We start from the raw sequence: 19,604 nt of genomic DNA on the forward strand, positions 1-19,604 counted from the left end.
TGTTCAACATCTCTGGCCATCAAAGAAATGCAAATTAGAAAAAATTTAAAAAGGGAAGGCATTCATTTTCAATTCCAGGGGTACTCCACAGAGACAAGAATACTGGTGATCACAAAGACAAAGACATTGATTGAATTTTCATGCTGCATAAGCTAGTTGTTTGGAATTAGATGACTAGAGGAGTTGAAAATATTAGCCTGATTTATACCATCTCAGGAGATACCCAGGCCTTGCAGTAAAGCATGGTCCTTCCCTGAACTTAGCTGGCACAGGATCTTTTGAAGCAGGCAGCTGCATCTGATAGCAGCAGCTTCCCTCTAAAAGCAGTAGAGGGAAGCTTGTGCAGCTGCAACCATAAATCTTAGCCTCTACATAATAGAGCTTCCCCAACCCATGTCCTTCATGCTCACATATACCTGATCTTATATAACTGTGCTCGTAGTCTCCCCCCCCCACATTGGTATTCTGCCTGTAAAGTAGCCCATCAGGTTTCTGACATTAAATTCATTTTTCTGTTTATTTGACTGTGTGTCTGAGTGATTTTCTGAGCTGCTTCAAGAACCCTCGCCCTTCTTGCTCCCATTGAAAATCACCCGAGGAGCTGGGCACGGTGGCTCATGCCTGTAATCCTAGCTACTCAGGAGACTGAGATCTGAGGTTCACAGTTCAAATACAGCCTGGGCATTAAAAAGTCCATGAGATTCATCTCCAATGAATCACCAGAAAACTGGAAATGAGGCTATGGCTCAAGGGGTAGGGCGGTAGCCTTGAGTTGAAGAGCTTAGGGACAGCATCCAGGCCCAGAGTTCAAGCCCCACAACTGACAAAAAAAAAAAAAGGAAAAAAAAATCACCCAAGGTTCCATGCTCTCTCCCATCACTGAGTGCTCTAATTTCACATCCACCAGCAGCCATCTATATCCACTGATCTTCCTTGGTGAGTGAGTTCTGGAACCCCGATTCCACTGCTAACTGCCAAAGCCTTGATACCAAGAGACTCCCTCTGGGTCTTTGCCCTCTGGGATTTTTGCCCTGTACATGGTGGATCATGGGTGACAACCCCTCTCCCCACCTCTTCTGCAATTTCACTGGTTCAGAAACTTTTGGGGATGCCTGCTGTCCCTCATAACTGGCATGGTTTGCTCCTCATCATGGAAGGGTCCTCCTCACATATCCTCTTAGCTTCACCTTTTTTTATTATTTTTTTAAATTTATTTATTTTTGCCAGTCCTGTGGTTTGAACTCAGGGCCTGGGCACTGTCCTTGGACACTCTGCTCAGGGCTAGTGCTCTGCCACTTGAGTCACAACACCACTTTTGGCTTTTTCTGTGCATGGGGTACAAGGAATCGAACTCAGGGCTTCATGCATGCTAGGCAAGCATTCTATCACTAGGCTATGCTCCCGGCTGGCCTCACATTTGGGATATATCTTCTGTGAGTGCTTGGGAAGATGCACAGGCTTTTCCTTTCTCCTCTCTAAGCTGAGTCTCAGCACTTCCTGTTCCCGCTTCCCCACCAACACTTCTCCCTCAGATCCCACTGCCCAGCTGCCCCTTGCCACAGCTGGAGCCACTGCCCTGCCCTCCCCCCTTCCCCCAACCCAATCACTCTCCCTTGCCCCAGCCTCCTATGGCTCAGCAGCCCTCTACAGTGCCAGTTCCTTTCCTTCCTCTTTGGGAAGTGGCCAGTGTCAAAGGCATTGTTGTCTCTGTCTGTCTCTCTGCCTCTCCACTTGTGCCCTTGAGAGTTGAGATGCAGGAGGGTCCTGGACCCTCCACCTCGCACCTCCTCCTCAGGTTTCTTCTCCAGGCTAGCCACCCTGGCTTAAATTTTCTTAGCTAAAACTGTTTCTCTGTCTCTCCGCAAGTCAACCCACACTCTTACTCTGTGACTCTGTCTTTCTGCTTTGTTGCTTTGTTGTTGCTTGCTTTCTTGTTTAAAGGTCAATTTGTATGCCAACTGTTTTGGTTTTGCCTGTTTTTCTAGTGTTGACCATGTGATTCTAAACTTAGGACCAATTTTCATTAACAACAACAAAAAACCCTAAGTGTCTCTAAAACTTTTGTGCACATGTGTGTGTGTGAACATGTTAAATCTCATTGTAATACATGAAAACTGTCATCATGGCATAAAACTTATTTGCTTTTTGACTGCAATTGTAACTAAAGTAAACCTGAAACCTTTTGTTAAAGGTGTTATTTATCAAGCATACTGCTTGTTAGAAGGAAATCTTGCTAGGTACCAGTGGCTCACGCTGTAATCCTAGCTACTCAGGAGGCTGAGATCTGAGGATCAAGGTTCAAAGCCAGCCTGGGCACAAAAGGACCTGAGACTCTTATCTCCAATTAACCTCTAGAAAATGGGAAGTGGGGCTTGACTCAAGGGATCAAGCCAAGGCCATCCTATTACTGCAGGCAAGTGGAGGCTTCACTTACACTGCCCTGCCCCATCTTGCCCTGGCCTTCTCAGACCTCAGCACCCTACAGATCCCAGCCCCAGTGACTCCTTGATGCCCCCGTGTCAGCAGAAAATAGCCAGATAGAACCACAATGCCCTCAACTTTTTATATCCCTTCAGAGTTTCAACTGATGGCAAACTGCTTTGCTCTCATAACTCCATGCTGCTCCTGTGGCCCACTCACCACCTTCCCCTGGGGACCCCCTCCTGGTTCTCAGAAAAATGTCACCCCCAGCCTTATCTTAATGTGCAGGATTGCTGGTGCAGGAGGACACCCCTACCGTAAAACCAGCCGAACAAGACAGGAGCAGAACCCTCCCCCCACAAAAAATGGAAAGATGTATAAAAAACAACAAGCCTCCTGTTCTCTCTGCACCTTTTCCAGTCACTCTTACAGGGCAGAGATTTCATGTATGTCCCCAATACCATCAAGCACTTGCTCCTTTAGCCTCCCTCCTCCACGGGATGGTCCCTACCCTGTTAAACCTTCTACCCCTACAGCCTCCAGGGTCCAGGAATGCCTGCATTGGATTTACAGCTATCTGCCTAGGGTGCCTCCTTCGGCACAGTCCCCACACGCTCTCTAGCTCTGCAGATTGCAAAGACAGTGGAGCGGAGCCTGCCCATTATTCTGGAAGACATGACAACAGTGAAACAACCTGAGGACTGCTCTCCACGGATGAGTAACCTCCTTTCTTCCCCATCCCGTTACTATCAATTTCTTAATATTTTAGTGCAGGAACTCCACTTGCAAAGCATACTATCTGACTCTACCTCAGAAGAAATCTAGACCTTTCCTCACTTTCTTTTTTATTCTCTTGTCTTCTTCTATCCTGAATAATGTTTTTTTTTTTTGCCCTTGGTATTTTGGAGACGTTGAAGCTCACAGTCTGTCCAGTGGAGCCCCAGGTATATAAACCATTTGCCTAGATCTTTGCATGATCATCTCCTTTTCCCAGTGGGTGCTTTCCTCAGCCTGGTGCCCCTCCATCAGATGTGCCAGACCCACAGCCTCTCCTTCAACCTAAGACAGGCCTGCACTTCAGGTGGTTATTATGTGAAAAATTACCAGTATGATCCTAAGACTTTTTTTTTCCAGTCCTGGGCTTGAGCTCACTGTCCTTGGACTTTTTCAAAGCTAGAGCTCTACCACATGAGCCTCAGCACCACTTCTGGCTTTTTTCTATGTATGTGGTACCAAGCACTCTACCACTAGGCCAAACTCCCGGCCAATCCTATGACCTTCTGTCTCATCTCAGATGAGAACAGTGACCATTACAAACAGGACTCTACTTACTATGGCTACCCTTCCTGGAGCTGCAAATTTCACTGCCATTTTACTGCCATCCCCTAGACCTCAACCAAAAATTTGGCCTGGGAAACAGTTGTGCATAGCATGAAAGTCCCGCAACAGTGTTAAATATCCATTATCTTCCTAAAAGCATCTCACTTGGAAAAGTCTATTAAACAGGCTCTCCTTTTTTTTTTTTTCTTCTTCCAATCCTGGGGCTTGAACTCGGGGCCTGAGCACTGTCCTTGGGCTTTCTCAAGGCCAGAACACTACGACTTGAGTCACAGCATCACTTTCAGCTTTTTCTATATATGAGGTACCAAGGAATTGAACTTGGGTCTTTGTGCATGCTAGGCAAGCACTCTACCACTAGGCCAAACTCCTGGACCAGTGTCTCCATCTTCTTCAAGCCCGTAATTACACTGCACCGGATAGTTTCCTTTGTATTCAATTATGGTAATCCCTGTGGCTTTGGTTTCTATTAATGTTTCTGCTAAAGATAAAGCGTGCTCTCCACCCATCATCACCTTTACAGTATACAAATTCCCCTTATAATTCCTCTGGTGTCCTGTCGAACCCCAGTTTGGTCTTACCAAACCTTTAGTCAGCCCCAAGGGAACCATCTTTTGGTGCAGCTCCTTTTTGACTAGGCTCTCCCCCCCTCACACTGGTGTCTCCAATTCCACAGTACACTTTGTACTCCCACACTGAGCTCAAAACCCTAAGCACCCTCGCCTCAAACCCACATCCAGCCATTTTTCTCCCGGTTCTGGTGGGAGTGAGCTTGGTGTCTGCCATCGTCTCTATATCTACCATTCCAAAACATCCAACCAACAACTCAGTAAATGTCCACTCTCCTCCACTGAGGGCTCCTCCGAGGCCCTACACCTTCTACAAACTCAATTCTTTGGCTGATGTTACACTTCCAAACAGGACAACCCTGGATCTCCTCACTGCAGAAAAAGGTGGGCCATACATTTTCTTCCAGGAAAAGTGTTGCTACTATGTAAACATGTCAGAACAGGTAGAAGAGAATATACAGGCACTAGAAAAGCTTGCTGTTGACTCATGCGCTAGGGACTCTTCCTCATCTCTTTAATCTTCCGCTACGTGGGTTTCGCATCTGCTGGCTCCCCTTACAGCCATTTTTGTTTTACTTTTAATTTTATGTTAAATTTTTAGATGCCTGCAAAACATCCTTACAGAAAGAGCAAGAGCTTTCACCAACCAGAATGGTCAATCAGATGCTCCTGGGATAAGACCATGTTGCCCCTCTCCCAGAAGACACTTTCACATCCCTCCCCCCATGATCCTGCAGGAAGCAGTTATGGAAGATGGGCCTTTGTCCGTACACCCTCCTGTGGTATTCCCACAAAAAATAATCAAAAATGGGAGGAATGTTAACCTTCATCTCAGGAGACACCCCACCGTCCTAGGCCTTGAAGTAAAGCATGGTCCTTCCCCAAAATTAGCTGGCACAGGCCTTTTAAAGCAGGCAACTGCAAGTGATAACAGTAGCTCCCCGCTGAAATCAGTATTCTGTTTGTGTGGCGACAACCATAAATGGTAACAACATCCCCCTGAAGCAATTTTCTGCTTATACAACTTTGCTTTGCCTGCCTGCCTGCCTGCTTGCCTTCCTTCCTTCCTTCCTTCCTTCCTTCCTTCCTTCCTTCCTTCCTTCCTTCCTTCCTTCCCTCCCTCCCTCCCTCCCCCCTCCTTTCCTTCCTTCCTTCCTTCCTTCCTTCCTTCCTTCCTTCCTTCCTTCCTTCCTTCCTTCCTTCCTTCCTTCTTTTCTCCTTTCTTTCTTTGACAGTCTTGGGGCTTGGACTCAGGGACTGGGCACTGTCCCTGAGCTTCTTTTGCTCAAGGCTAGTGCTTTACCACTTGAGCTCAACCTTACTTGTGAGCTTTTTCTGTGTATGTGGTAGTGAGGAATCGAACCCAGGGCTTCATCCATGCTAAGCAAGCACTCTACCACTAGGCCACATTCCCAGCTTCCAGTAGCTCCCTTTTCAACCCAGGTCTGTTGGTCCTGAATACTTTTGGGGCTGAGAGAGGAAGAGACCCATGTGCATACCGGAGTCATGTTTTAACATTTCCTTTTTAATCATCTGGAATCCGTCGCCCCCGCTGGCCAGGTAGCTGGGGAGGATCACTTTGTATGTTTCGTCCAAGTTGAGAGGCTCATACTGAGGCACGCGGCACCGGGTACACAGCACATCCAAGCTGACCACTCTGTCCCCAGGTTTCCGGGAAAGATCATACACCACATGGATTCCTAGAAAAGAATTTGTGAAAAAAACAAAACAAAACAAAGAAATTCAAGCTGGGCACGGGTGGCTCATGCTTGTAATCCTACCTACTCAGGAAGCTGAGATATGAGGGTCGAGGTTCAAAGCCATCCCGGGCACAAACGTCCATGAGACTCTTATCTCCAATTAACTACCAGAAAACTGAAGTGGTGTGGTGGCTCAAGTAGTAGAGTGCTGAGCTCTTCAGCTCAAGGACAGCAACTGGGCACAGAGTTCAAGGTCCATGACAAGAAGAAGAGGAAGAGGAAGAAGAAGAAAAGAAAGAAGAAGTTGTTGAAAAATTTTAAAAACAAAAATCCCCAAAACTAGACCCAAGGGAGACTTCTGTTGAGTAAGGAAGGGATTCTCACCAGTATCTGGACCTAAGGTGCTAGATTTGCTTTTCTTTCAGGTTAAGCTTAAGTAAAATTTCATCAAGGAAATCAAAGGGAGGTTTTAATGACTCTAGGTTTTGGTCATATGTGTGTGTGTGTGTGTGTGTGTGTGTGTGTGTGTGTGTGTGTGTGTGTGTGTGGTGTGTGTGTGTGTGTGTGTGTGTGTGTGTGTGTGTGTGAAGGGTGTTGTTGGTATGCCAGTACTGGGACTTGAACCCAAGCCTGCTACCTTTAGCATTTTTGCTCAAGGCTATCCTTGAGCATAAAAGGCACCCTATTATTTGAGCTACAACTCCACTTCTGGCCTTTTGTTGGTTAATAGGACATAAAAGTCTCAGATTTTTCTGCTCAGGCTAGCTTTGAGCTTGTTTTTTTCTTTTTTGGGGGGTGGTGGTGGTGATCATGGAGCTTGAACTCTGGGCCCGGGTGCTGTCCCTGAGCTCCTAAGCTCAAGGATAACACCACCTTCTGTTTTCTGGTAGTTAATTGGAGATAAGAGTCTCACAGACTTTTGTGCCTGGGCTGGCTTTGAACATGATCCTCAAATCTCAGCTTCCTGAGTAGCTAGGAAAACAGGCGTGTGCTACCAGTACCTGGCAGCTTTGAACCTCTTGATCCTCATATCTCAGCCTCCTAAGTAGCTAGAATCAGAAGTAAGACCACTAGCACCCAGCTTGGTGCCAGCTTGAGCTCCTCCAGGAGTTGTGGGCCCACTGGAAGAAAAACTGGCAGTGAATCAGAAAGGGGATTTTGCAAAGCGAGGGGGGAAGGTAGGAACCTAAATCCTCTCCCACCATCCTTAATTGCTCTAGTAACTTAATTCAATGGCTTTAGCAATACAAAAGAAGAGTCAGAAGACAACTTGGAAGACTGAAGTGTGGCTACCTGGGATTGGACTAGTTTCCCTAAATGCGCAGCTCCCCAGCACCTTGCTAGAGCACCAGAAGAACATGGTTGCTTTTTTCTGCTTCCTTCTGGGAAAATGCTGGGTGTAGGGGTCATGCCACAGGAGCAAGCCAGGGCTCTATCCTCAGGCAGGCCAGGGCAAGCCATCTGTTTAACCCTAACATTGATGAGTAACACTCTGCAAATGGGGCCATGAAAGTCAGAAAGTGTAGCCAGAAGATGCTTTCTGAGTAAAGGAGATAATTAAAGATCATTTCTCTGGAATTAATTACTCAGGGTTGGGAGCATCTCAGAAGCCCTTGGTAAGCATTTCCATTCAGTTTTTACCACAATGGAATGCCTAACTGGGTCAGGCTTTCTCACTGTTATAAGGTTGGGGACTTGCTCTGCTCACAATGGGAATAGTATGTCTGTGCAGTTAGCTAGCTTTCCCATATATCAGCCTTATTTCTCCCTGTGTTTCTTTGAGTGTTGGCATTGTTCTAGGCAATTAACAACTACAAGTGGGAAAGAGTTTTATTTTTTTAAGAGACTATTAAATGCTTAGTAACTTCTTTTGTTGTTGTTCCAGTAGTGGGGATTGAACTCAGGGCCTAGACACGGTTCCTTAGTTTTTTCTTTTGCTCTCATAACATTGAGCCACATCTCCATTTCCAGCTTTTTGCTGGTTTATTGGAGATAAGACACTCACAGATGTTTCTGCCCAGGATGGCGTCATATCACAATCCTCAGATCTCAGCTTCCTGAGTAGCTGAGATTACAGGTCTGAGTAAGCAGCTTCTAATAGGAAGCCCTCAAGCAGCTGAAAAGTGTTCAGAGGGTGAGCTCACATGGAGGACCCATTTGATATCCAATCACAGCTGGCAAATATTGCTCATTGCCAAGGCTTAAGATCTGTGACCTCTAACCTAATCTCAGGGACTGTGGAAGTCCATAGCTGATAGATCATGTATTGGTGTGCAGTGGAGTGGGGGGGAAACTCAGGCAAGCCTGACCATAAAGGTCCTCGTGAGCTGCTAGACAAACCAATCAGCAGGAAATCCTACCTCATCTTGCTCAGCTGCCCCTGGGATGGGTGACTTACCGCCCACCTGCAGAAACTCTCCAGTGGACTGGCCGTACCGATGCACGCTGTGTTCAAAAGCCTTCTTTAGGGTGGAGCCTTTTAACTGGACCAGGTCAAATGTGCCTCCAAAGGGCAACACAGCAGCCAGGTTTTCCCAGGTGATGGTACCTGTTGGTAAGTGCCGAGAAAGAGAAAAGTTTATACAGATTGAGAAAAGACCTCAGGCCAAGTCCCCTGGGGCAAGGAAGGAAGTAAGGAGGCTATGGGGACCTTAAGCTGGGGGAATGGATGGCAAACCTAGAAAGTAAGGGGATTATAGGGAATTTAGAGAAGAAATGGATGGTGGGGATGTGGCGGGGGTGGGGGGGGGCTGCGTCTCATCCAACACCAGGAGGCAGGAGGCAGGAGCACAGTGAGGTTCCAAAGTCCACCACACTCAGCCTCTTCTCCTGGTTTGGGCAGGACTCATTCCTTCAGATAGCTATGTCTCTGCCACCTATCCTTGTTGTCTGGCAAGAGATTAGTTTGGGGCTTCATACTGATACCAGTTACGTTTGACAGCGTATCAGAGAGTGTTTTGGAAATCTGCCTAATTGATTGCCCATATCCAAGAATCTTAGTCATCTATAAATAATTATACTAAAATATTAATTTAATCTAATAGTGTGTCTTTCCCTGCTCAGAAGATTGGTGATTTTGTCTTTCTTTTCTCAGGCAGATAGGCTGTTGTATTTGGCTTCACTCAGCAACTTAGCTCTACAAATCCAAAATGTAGGCTATGGTGGATTGTGGTAAGCCTATCTGTCTATCTGTCTCCCTGAATGCATGGAAGAACTATGTGTGTATCCTTTGGGCTAGACACAAGACTTGAGGAGCAGTTAACTCAAAAGGACTGTGTGTTGGTACTTGACTGGCAGCAGAGGACAGGGCAGCTGAGGCTACTCAGGACTATGGTTAGGGCTAGAGCACGAGAGGAAAGCAGGTCAGAGAGAATAGAAGGACGAAAGGCACTAGATTAGGGCAGCATACCATTATTTTGCTCATCAATTGGTGACCGGATGCCACCTCCATTTAAAATACACATGGACACATGGTTCCAGAACATTTCATCTGGGTGTCTAAGGTTGTTGTTAATCTATAATAGTAGCACAAAATTGCATTAGTTTTTTTTTTCTGCATCTTTTTCTTAGGGTCAATTCCAGAACTCTGGTTAGTTCTGCTGAGGAAATGAAATAGTCCCTTCCCTCACCTGTGTTCCCAAAGAATTCTCATCTGTAATTAGAACTAGTTTGATATGCTAGTAGTCATACAACATTATCTTCTTAGTCTTTGCATAATTTATTACGGGCAAAATATGCTGCTGTGACTAAGATCCTCTCAAACTCTTTGAAAAGAACAATGCTCTTAACCATTCTAAAATGTCTACTCCTCCAGGCTAGAGAGACATAGCAGCGCAAGTCCTTGCAATGTGTGTAATTTGGATGTACAAGCTAAGTCTGGTGTGGACTGGCCTGCAGGGCTTCTCCTCCCAGGATTCTCTGGGTCAGGCAGAGCCCTCAAGCCCAATCAGAATACCAGACTGTGCATCAATCAGAATGTTCCAGATGAGGGCTCTTCATGGGTGAGCATGCTTTCTTTCTGATTGCTACATGCTATCATTCTATGCTTCAGAAAAAGGCTGTGGTTCTCTTGAGCCAAGTGGTCAGACGGGGGGAGGAAGAGTGTTGACAAATTAGATCAAAGGAGTTAGTTGAATATCTCTGTCATTAGATCATCATTTTTTTTTTTTTGCCAGTCCTGGACTTGGGCTCAAGGCCTGAGCACTGTCCTTGGACTTTCTCAAGGCTAGAGCTCTACCACTTGAGCCTCAGCACCACGTCTGGCCTTTTTGTATGTATGTGGTACCGAGGAATCGAACCCGGGTCTCCTTGCATGCTAGGCAAGCATTCTACCACTAGGCTAAACTCCCGGCTAGATCATCATTTTTTAATAGAATTTTATTGTCAGGGTGATGTATAGTGGTTAGAGTTACATTAGTAAGGTAGTGAGTACATTACTTCTCTTACTCCTTCCTATATTTTTCTTCCACTTACCCTCCCCCCTGCTCCCTCCCAAGTTGTAAAATTCATTTCCAACATACTGTCTTGTGAATATCACTGTTACATGGGTTCACCCTTCGTTCTTTGTCTCATCATCTTGTTTTTCCCCTGCCCTTCCCTAATTCAAATTTAAAAAAACAAAAACAAAAATGTATACACAGGGTTGGGAGTTTGGCCTAGTGGTAGAGTGATTGCTTAGCGTGCATGAAGACCCAGATTTAATTCCTTGGTACCACATACATAGAAAAAGCCAGAAGTGGTGCTGTGGCTCAAGTGGTAGAGCTCTAGCCTTGAGAAAGTTCAAGGACAGTGCTCAGGCCCTGAGTTCAAGGTCCAGGACTGGCAAAAAAAAGTATATACAATATACCCGGTACCAAATTCAGATACAGTAACAACAGGGGGTAAACCACAAGGGGATAGAAAAAGAGAAAGAGAAAAGAAATAACTTCACATAGTACATTAAGGACAACAATCACAAAACCTCTTGTTTCCATATCCTGGAGTTCATTTCACTTAGCCTCATCCTATTTAGTCATATGCACATATCTATGGAGAAAGAGTTGCACTCTTGGGGGTTGCACTCTTACGTGGCTCTGCTCAAGACTGGCACTCTGTCACTTGAGCCACACCACCAGCTCCAGCTTCCTCCCCCCCCAACTCCTGGCCCCTGTTCTGCAATTCCAGCTTTTTGCTGGTTACTTGAAGATAAGAGTCTCTTGGATTTGTCTGCCTTGGTTGGCTTCCAACCCCAACTCTCAAATCTCAGCCTACTGAATAGCTAGGATTATAAACATACTACACCAGTGCCTGGTCAAAAAACTGTAGTTCTTACACTGCTATCAAATGTTGCCTACTCAATCTTGGCCAGGTACCTTGCCAAGATACTGGGTGTGAAATCAGTCAAGCCTGGCTTGTCTTGGCACTAAATGTGTAAAAATCCCCAAATGTGCTGCAGGTACTATGGGCCCTTTCTTTTCCTCCCTCATCTTCCTTTCCTCCCTCCCTAGACACAGCTTTCTGGACCTCCATGCCACTTACCATAGCATCGCAGATCAGGTTGCCCATATTGCATTCTTTGAAGCGACATGACTGAGTGGTGCCATCCAGGTAGACAATGGTTTTCCCCAATTCCTGGGTAGAATAATTATCTAGTTTTAGTCTCCAACGGTTAATATCTGCCTTTATGTTTGGATCTAGAAGGAAATGGGGGAAAACAAGATGGAAGAAAGATAGGAGGAAGAGAGGAATCCTGTGGTTACAGTAGATCTGAAAATGTAAATCCTGGAGAAGGAGTCAAACACACTTGCTAATTAGTTCCCACCTTTGACTTTGAAATTTCCTTAGCAAGCCGGGCACGGTGGCTCACACCAGTAATCCTAGCTACTCAAGAGGCTGAGATCTGAGGATCTCAGTTTAAAGCCAGCCTGGGCACTAAAGTCCATGAGACTCTTATCTCCAATTAACCACTAGAAAACCAGAAGTGGTGCTGTGGTTCAAGGGGTAGGGCAGTAGCCATGAGCTAAAGAGCTCAGGGACAGCACCTAGGCCCAGAGATCAAGCCTCACGAAGGACTAAATAAATAAATAAATAAATAAATAAATTCCTTAGCAGTAGCTATTCTGTTTCCTGGCAATTAGATTTGGAATGGATCTTAATGCAAGGACCTGCTGAATTTGTAAGTTCAATTAGTTGAACTTAAACTTACAACACTGGGCTGTCTGCCTACCTGGAACAGATTTGGTAGTAGTGTTAGGAATTCTGAAAGCTTCAGGACGAGCACTGAGGGATTGCTGGGTTATGGATGTGTTCCTAGATGCCTGCCCCCTTGAGCCTTTGAGAGATCTGTGCTGTGATCACAGGCTCTCCTGAATCCTGTAGGGTCTCATGGTGCGTCCATCCTCACCTGATCATGAGAAACAGAACAGGACTGGTGAGAAAAGCACCAGGGTGTGCTCATACATCCCGTATGAACACAAGTGACACAAAAGTATAATGGATTTTTTTTCTCTAAATCCCAGGCCAAAAAATGTAAGAATGATACTTCTCTGTCTAAACCCGCCTCCCTCCCTTTACTTGGGCCAATCCTACTGAACTGCTTGATCTGATCCTTAGTGAGCGGAGGCCAAAATTTGAGTTCTACTTGGTCTGTCTAGTTATTTATTTAGTCAGTCCTGGGGCTTGAATTCAGGGCTTGGGTACTGTTCCTGAGCATTTTTGCTCAAGGCTAGCATTCTAGTACTTTGAGTCACTTCCGGTTTTCTGATGGTTTACTGGAGCCTCACAGACTTTCTTACCTGTGGCTTTGAATCATCATCCTCAGGTCTCAGCCTCCTGAATATCTAGGATTATGGACATGAACCATAGGCACCTGGCTGCTTTATCCTTCTGTTGTTTTGTTTTTGTTGGTTGTGGGGCTTGAACTCAGGGCTTGCCTGGGTGTCATCCCTGAGCTTCTGTGCTGAAGGCTAGCACATTACCATGTGAAACCACAGCTTTACTTTCAATATTCTGGTGGTTGCTTGGAGATAAAACTCTCAGACTGCTGGGTGCTGGTGGCTCACATGTATAATCCTAGCTACTTAGGAGGCTAAGATCTGAGGATCAGAGTTCAAAGCTTGCTAGAGCACAAAAGCCCCTGAGATGTTTATCTCTGATTAGCCACCAGAAATGGTGCTGTGGCTCAAAGTGGTAGAGCACAAGCCTTGAGCTGAAGATCAGGGACAGCACTCAGGCCCAGGGATCAAGCCCCACGACTGACCAAAAACAAAACAAAATAAAACAAAACAACAACAACAAAAAAAACCTCTCAAGCTTTCTTCTCTGGGTTGGCTTTGAATCTTTATCTTTAGATCTCAGCCCCCTGAGTAGCTAAGACTACAGGATGAGCCACCAGAACCCAGCTTGCTAGGCCCAGTTTGAACCCCTTTGTTTTCAGCATACCTCTGTCATTGATATAAGCTGAAAATGGCTTTTGCATGTCAGAATCAAGGTGGATTTTTTGTTTTTGTGTTTTGGTCAATACTGGGGCTTGGATTCAGGGCCTGGGCACTATCTCTCATCGCTTTTGTTCAAGGGTAGCATGTTACCACTTGAGCCCTAGCTCTACTTCCGGCTTTTTGGCGGTTAATTGGAGTTCATGGAGTTTCTTGTTCAGACTAGCTCCAAAATGTGATCCTCAGATCTCAGCTCCTGAATAGTAAGGATTATAGGCATGAGCCACCAGGGTTTGGCTAAGATAATGCTTTTCAAAGACAGAAAACACAGTGACACAGCGTCCAACACTGAGAGAACTTGAGAGAACTCAGAGAAGCACATGAAAATTTGGGTACTGAGAGCTAAAAAGCCTTCACCTGTGAGGAGGGGAAATTGAACAGAGAAGTGAATTTCCTCAAAATATTTGTCTTTCTGAAATATTTTTTTAAAAAGGAGGGAGAAGAAAATCTAAATCTCATTTCTTTTTAAACGAGTATGACCTTCTGAATTTCACTTACCTTCCAGAATGCTGCTGTTTAGAAGAATGGGATTTCCATGTGAAGTGATAACATTTCCTTTGTCATCAAACTCAACTTTTAGATATCCTAGGTATTTGCCAAAAGCATAGGCCTGGACCACAGGAACCTTGCGCCCATCATCAGCTGTGACTATGAATGGGTACTTCCCAGCAGGCACCTCTTTGGAAGGTGGATTGCCTGAAATGAAAATGCCAGAGCTGATCAAGTCAGTTCTTGTCTAGGGCTGACTGCAGGCCCGGGGTTCACCGGCTGGATGAGCGTGAGCTTTAAACTTGCCAGCTACTGCTCTACATAGCTGGTCTTTCAGAGTCTGCCTGGGCATCTGCCCATTTCTAAATGCCCTTTTTGGCATATAAATCCTTTAATTCTCAACTCAGTAGGCATTTTCTAAGCTCTTCCTAACTCTAGGGTATTGTTTCCTGCTATCTAGCTTATCCTACTTCCATCCTGGCCCAGCCTTATTCCTCTGAGTTGGGCATTTGAAGTTTCTCTGCCTTCAGTTTCCCAGTACCTAAGATTCCTAGCATGGTGTCTGGCAGGCACGTGAGACACACAGTCACCTCTTTCAAGGTGAAGGCAACCTGTGGGAATCCTGGACACACAGTCAAGGGCTTAGAATCAAGAATGGAAACCAAGCAGAAATGATAAAGTGCTGTTCTTGCATTTTGTGGCGAAATGAGCCATCTACTTGAGTTTTTGGACACTGACTAGCACCCAGACTCCCTCCCCATGCAGCCCTCACCCCTGTCAGATTCTGCAGGCCCTGTTTTAAAAGGGCCCTAGGGAGAGCTTCATCACTGACAGGCCTGCAGATGTGCTCACCTGCGGGAGAGGTGTGGCCACAGAGGCAGCTTGAGTATAAGTTCTCTCATTACAGTTCCTGCCTGTGGCTGTCTTTTTGTTTGAGACAGTGTCTCAATATGAAGCCCAGGCTGTCGTCAAAGTAGCTATCTTCCTGCCTTATCTTCCTGTCTAATTGCCACAGAGATTAGTGACATAGTTTGGGCTCTTTGGGATCAGAGATTATGAAATCAATCCCCTTAGATTCACTACTGTTTCTCTCATCTCTGTTCATGTTTATGATTAGGTATGAACTCCTGCTGGATGTTTAAGAGATGGACAGAAGACTTCACAATACACTGGTTACACACAGGGACCAATCAGAAGAGTTGGCCTTGAATCAGACTCTATGCTATATCTCATTTAGTACTCTATGCTTCCCATATGGCAGGCCCTATTTTTTAACTATACTTATCTCTCTCTCTATCTGTCTATCTCTCTATCTATCATCTATCTATCCACTTATTGATGGTCATGGGGCTTCAGCTTGGCCTAGGCACTGTCCCCAGGCTACTTTTTTTGCTCAAGGCTAGCACTCTACCATTTGAGCCACAGGACCACTTGCAGATGTTTCTGTGATTAATTGAAGACAAGAGTCTCATGGACTTTCCTGACTGGCCTGGCCTCTAACCATGATCCTCAGATCTGATCATCCTCTGTGCCTAGGATTATAGGCATGAACCACTGGTGCCTGGCCTAAACCATGCTTTAAACAAGAAGACTGGGTAGGGCACTAGTGGCTCACATCTGAAATCCTAGCTACCAGAGAGGCTGAGAATCATGGTTCAAAGCAAAGTCAAATGAGACTCTTATATCCAATTAACTACCAGAAAGCAGGAAGTGGAGCTATGGCTCAAGGGGGAGAGTGCTAGCTAGCATTGAGTGAAAATGACAAGCTGTTGGGGCTGGGAATGTGGCTTAGTGGTAGAGTGCTTGCCTAGCATGCATGAAGTCCTGGGTTCCATTCCTTAGTACCACATAAATAGAAAAAACTGGAAGTGGTTCCATGGCTTGAGTCATAGAGTAACAAACCTTGAGCAACAAACCTCAGGGATAATACCTAGGCCTTGAATTCAAGTTCCAGAACTGGCAAAAATAAAAGAGGAAAAAAAAGAAAAAGAAAAGAAAGCAAAGCAAAGCAAAGCCAAGCTAGTATGTAAAGCTCTGAGTTCAAGCCCCATTGTTGGCACAGAAAACCAAACAAACAAGTAAATCGAAAAGACTACCTGTAAAAGGTAAAATACTCAAGGTTTCACAAGGAGGAACTGGTTGAAAACCAAAGCTGTGAGACACTGAATCTTATTTCCTGTCTGTTACCTAGTGCCTCCTTACCATGTGCTAGTCTCGAAAAGTCCATAAGCTGGTTGTCAAGGTCCCGTATAAAGCTAAGTGCACACTTAGAATTTGTGCCTTTGTTTCTAGACCTTTCTGTTTACCAGTTGTGCTAAGAAGTGTGTAAGAGCAGCCCCTCTGAGCACACTAGACACAGGGTAATTGCAAACACCAGCACTTCCTAACTAAGGGACAGCTGCTTCCCTCTTTCAAGTTCATTTTCCTGCTTCCTCTGGAGGAAAAACAAAAGTGTGAGAGCTTCTATTTTTTTTTTAATTTTAAAAAGTTTATTATTACTGTGTAGCAATGGGGAGATGCATTTTATTTACACCAGCAGCCATAGGGGCAAGGAACACACAGTTAATCAGCTATCTGTACAGGATGGATTACATATGCAAAAATAAAAATCTCCAAAGCAACGAACAGCGGTGAGTTTCATACTACCCTTCCCCAATGGTCCCAGCATGCGGTAATGCCAGGCAGTGCTCCTGGGCATGCGGTGGTGGAAACTAATGTATGGTATAAAAAGCCACAAATCACAGAAATTTTAAAGAACCCCTTTCCCCCGTATACACATGTACACACACACACACACACACACACACATTCACTCACTCAGATACACAAGAGGGTTATAGAGTGATCAATACAATAATTGAATACGGAAGGAAGGAAGTTCTGTTGTTACAGACAGGACAATGGGGAAGATAGGAAAAGGGAGTTTCTAACCACTGCCAACCATATACTAGGGAGCCTCAACTCCTGAAACAGTAGTTTGTCTCCTCAGGGCACCTGCTAGACTGAGCCCACCTACTAGCTATGTAGGGCAGGGGCTTCTTGTCCTAATGATGGTAATAGAGAAGAGGATCAAAACAACGAGAGATGTGAAGAAACCATTACTCAAACTTACTTCCAATATCTTCCTCCTCTAGTCATACATAAAGGTCTGAACGAAAATATTCAAGTCCTGTTCTTGGTTTCCTATCTAAAGCAAGAGTTAAGTGTTACCTTTTCTCTCTCAAAACACTCACTGAGACCCTCCTTTCCATCAGCATTCTATTTAGATAGTCACAAAAAGTCAAAGGTAAGAATAACTACAAATTAATTACTTTTGAGAACTTCTGTTTTTACAAAAGAGCCAAACTTGAAGTCCAGTGAGAGCCTTGTTCTGTCCACATGCAGTGATATGGATTGACAAGCCCACCATCTGAGGCACTGGCAAAACAGATGTGCTGTAGAGTAGCAGTCTTCATTCTGGCCTGTACTTCTCCTTTGGACAATGCTACAGCCTGCTCTTCACTTCAAGTGACCACGTAGTTAGGGCAGCGCCCACCCCAGTTTCTAATTTCCTCTTTGGAGTTCAGATGTTTGGGACGAGGCAATTCCCAAAAGGTCCACAGGGTGGCAAACACTGTGCAGGAGGGAAAAGTACTAAGAGGTTGCAGAAGCCAGTACTCTGGCAGTTTCTAGTGAACTTCCAAAGAATGCCCTTCCTCCCTTCCTTCTTTCCCTCCTTCCCTCCTCCCTCCCTTCCCCCCCCCCCCTGTTAATGACAGTCCTGGGCTTGAACTCGATCTGGGTCTTACACCCGAGCCTTTTTTACTCAAGGCTCGAGCCTTTTTTACTCAAGGCTAGCAAGCTACAACTTGAGCCAGAGCTCCATTTCTGGCTTTTTGATGGTCAATTGGAGATAAGAGTCTTACACATTTTCCTGCAAGTGCAGGGTTCAAACTGCAATCTTCAAATCTCTGCCTCTGAGTAGCTAGGATTACAGGCACAAGCCTCCAGCACTATTATTATTATTTTTTTTTGTGAGACTCTTTTTTTTTCCGTCTATGTATTTCTTTTTTTTTGTTAGCTCTATCTAAACTTTTTAAAATTGTAATTAATAAAAGGGTTACATGATATTTGCCAGATAGAAGGTGCATTAATTCACATACATTGATACCCTTTCACATGTCTTGGTACCCATTTCCCTCCCCCACCCCCCCACCCGTCTTGGTTTTCCCCCCTTCCCTATCAAATTTCAAATAACCAAATACAAATAAAATCAATATATCAGATAACAAAGTGAGATACTGTAACAATATGAGGTACCCAAGGGACAGCAAAGGAGATGAGAGATAACATAGTACATTAAGGACAACAGTCATTCGTTATATGGCTTATGTTTCTATATCTCCAGCACTATTATTATTATTCATTATTACTGCTATGAATACTATTACTACTATTATTATTATGTCTTCCATAGAAATAGCTGAGCTTGAATACAATATAAAAGTTAGGAATATGACACTGAATTGAGTCAACTGCCAATCAGCAGACACTCTGCAAATAGGAGTACACAGCACACAGCAAACAAGAGTACTTAAACAAACTCAGGTCCCCTCTGACAGAACAATTCCCAGATCAGAAAGTTCTTAAACTGGACATGGCCCATGCCTGTAATCCTAGCCTTAGGAGGCTAAGATATAACGATCACAGTTCAAAGCTAGCCTGGGCAGCAAAGTCTGTGAAACTCTTATCTCCAATTAACCACCAAAAACCCTGAAGTGGAGTTACTAGCTATCCTTTGAGCACAAAAGCTTAGGGATAGTGCTGAGATCCTGAGTGCAACCCCTAAGACTAGCACAACAACAGCAACAAAAAAAAAAAAAAAAGAAGGAAGGAAAGAAAGAAAGAAGGAGATGAAAAGCCTTCTTGCTTCTTAAAAAAAAAATCTCATCTGTATTTAAATGAACAAGGAGATAGTTTGAGTTGAGGCAATAGCTAGCGACCCCCCCACCCCCGCTTCTCAGGTGGCTGAGCCTTTCCCTGCTGTCAGCCCCCTCCTCCATTTGTCATCCCAGAAAATCACTGGGAGAGAAGACAACCCAGGACCTCATATTTTCCACACCACTCTTTGCCAGTCAGCTGAAGGTTCTTATGCTTCACACATTCTCTTCCCATAAGCCACGTTTTTGTCTTTAGAAACCAGGATCGTCATATGGGCAAAATAAAACGCTCTATGTTTCTGGTCCAGACACTAGCCAGAACCAAGTCTGGGTGAGCAATGGACTGATGTGGAGCTGGGAATCAGCACTTCCTAGTGCCGGGAGGACACCTGAAGGATTCTTCTATAGCACTCTTGTCAGACTCTGGGAACCCAGTGATCCTAAGTGCAGATCTGCACGGCTGTCCCCCTGGAGTCACAGGGGACACAGATGCCAACGATAGGCCTTTGTGGAGTTTCACTGTGTGGGTGTGTTAAGATACCCTATGCAAATTCTTCTTCTTCTTCTTCTTCTTTTTTTTGCTTGTCCTGGGGCTTGAACTTCAGGCCTGAGTCTTGTCCCTCAGCTCCCCTCCTCAACTCCTCCCCCTCGCCCCCAGTAGCATTCTACCAATTGAGTCACAGTTCCACTTTCAGC

At 45.0% G+C, this 19,604-nt stretch overlaps 1 protein-coding gene across 1 annotated transcript in view; it reads right to left on the reverse strand.

Annotated features, from left to right (window-relative positions):
• The window catches only part of Nt5e (5'-nucleotidase ecto), a 64,038-nt gene that overhangs the window by 3,195 nt on the left and 41,239 nt on the right, over nt 1-19,604 (reverse strand). The window contains exons 4-8 of the mRNA XM_090338483.1: nt 13,999-14,196; nt 11,546-11,700; nt 9,438-9,543; nt 8,427-8,576; nt 5,828-6,028 (exon numbers count right to left, since the gene is read on the reverse strand). Of these exons, the coding sequence (XP_090194609.1) occupies nt 5,828-6,028; nt 8,427-8,576; nt 9,438-9,543; nt 11,546-11,700; nt 13,999-14,196 (810 nt within the window). The remainder of the gene's footprint in view (nt 1-5,827; nt 6,029-8,426; nt 8,577-9,437; nt 9,544-11,545; nt 11,701-13,998; nt 14,197-19,604) is intronic.

This window comes from Megascapheus bottae, chromosome 8 (assembly GCF_031878675.1).
Source record: "Megascapheus bottae isolate mThoBot1 chromosome 8, mThoBot2.hap1, whole genome shotgun sequence".
NCBI classification, from domain to species: Eukaryota; Metazoa; Chordata; class Mammalia; order Rodentia; family Geomyidae; genus Megascapheus; species Megascapheus bottae.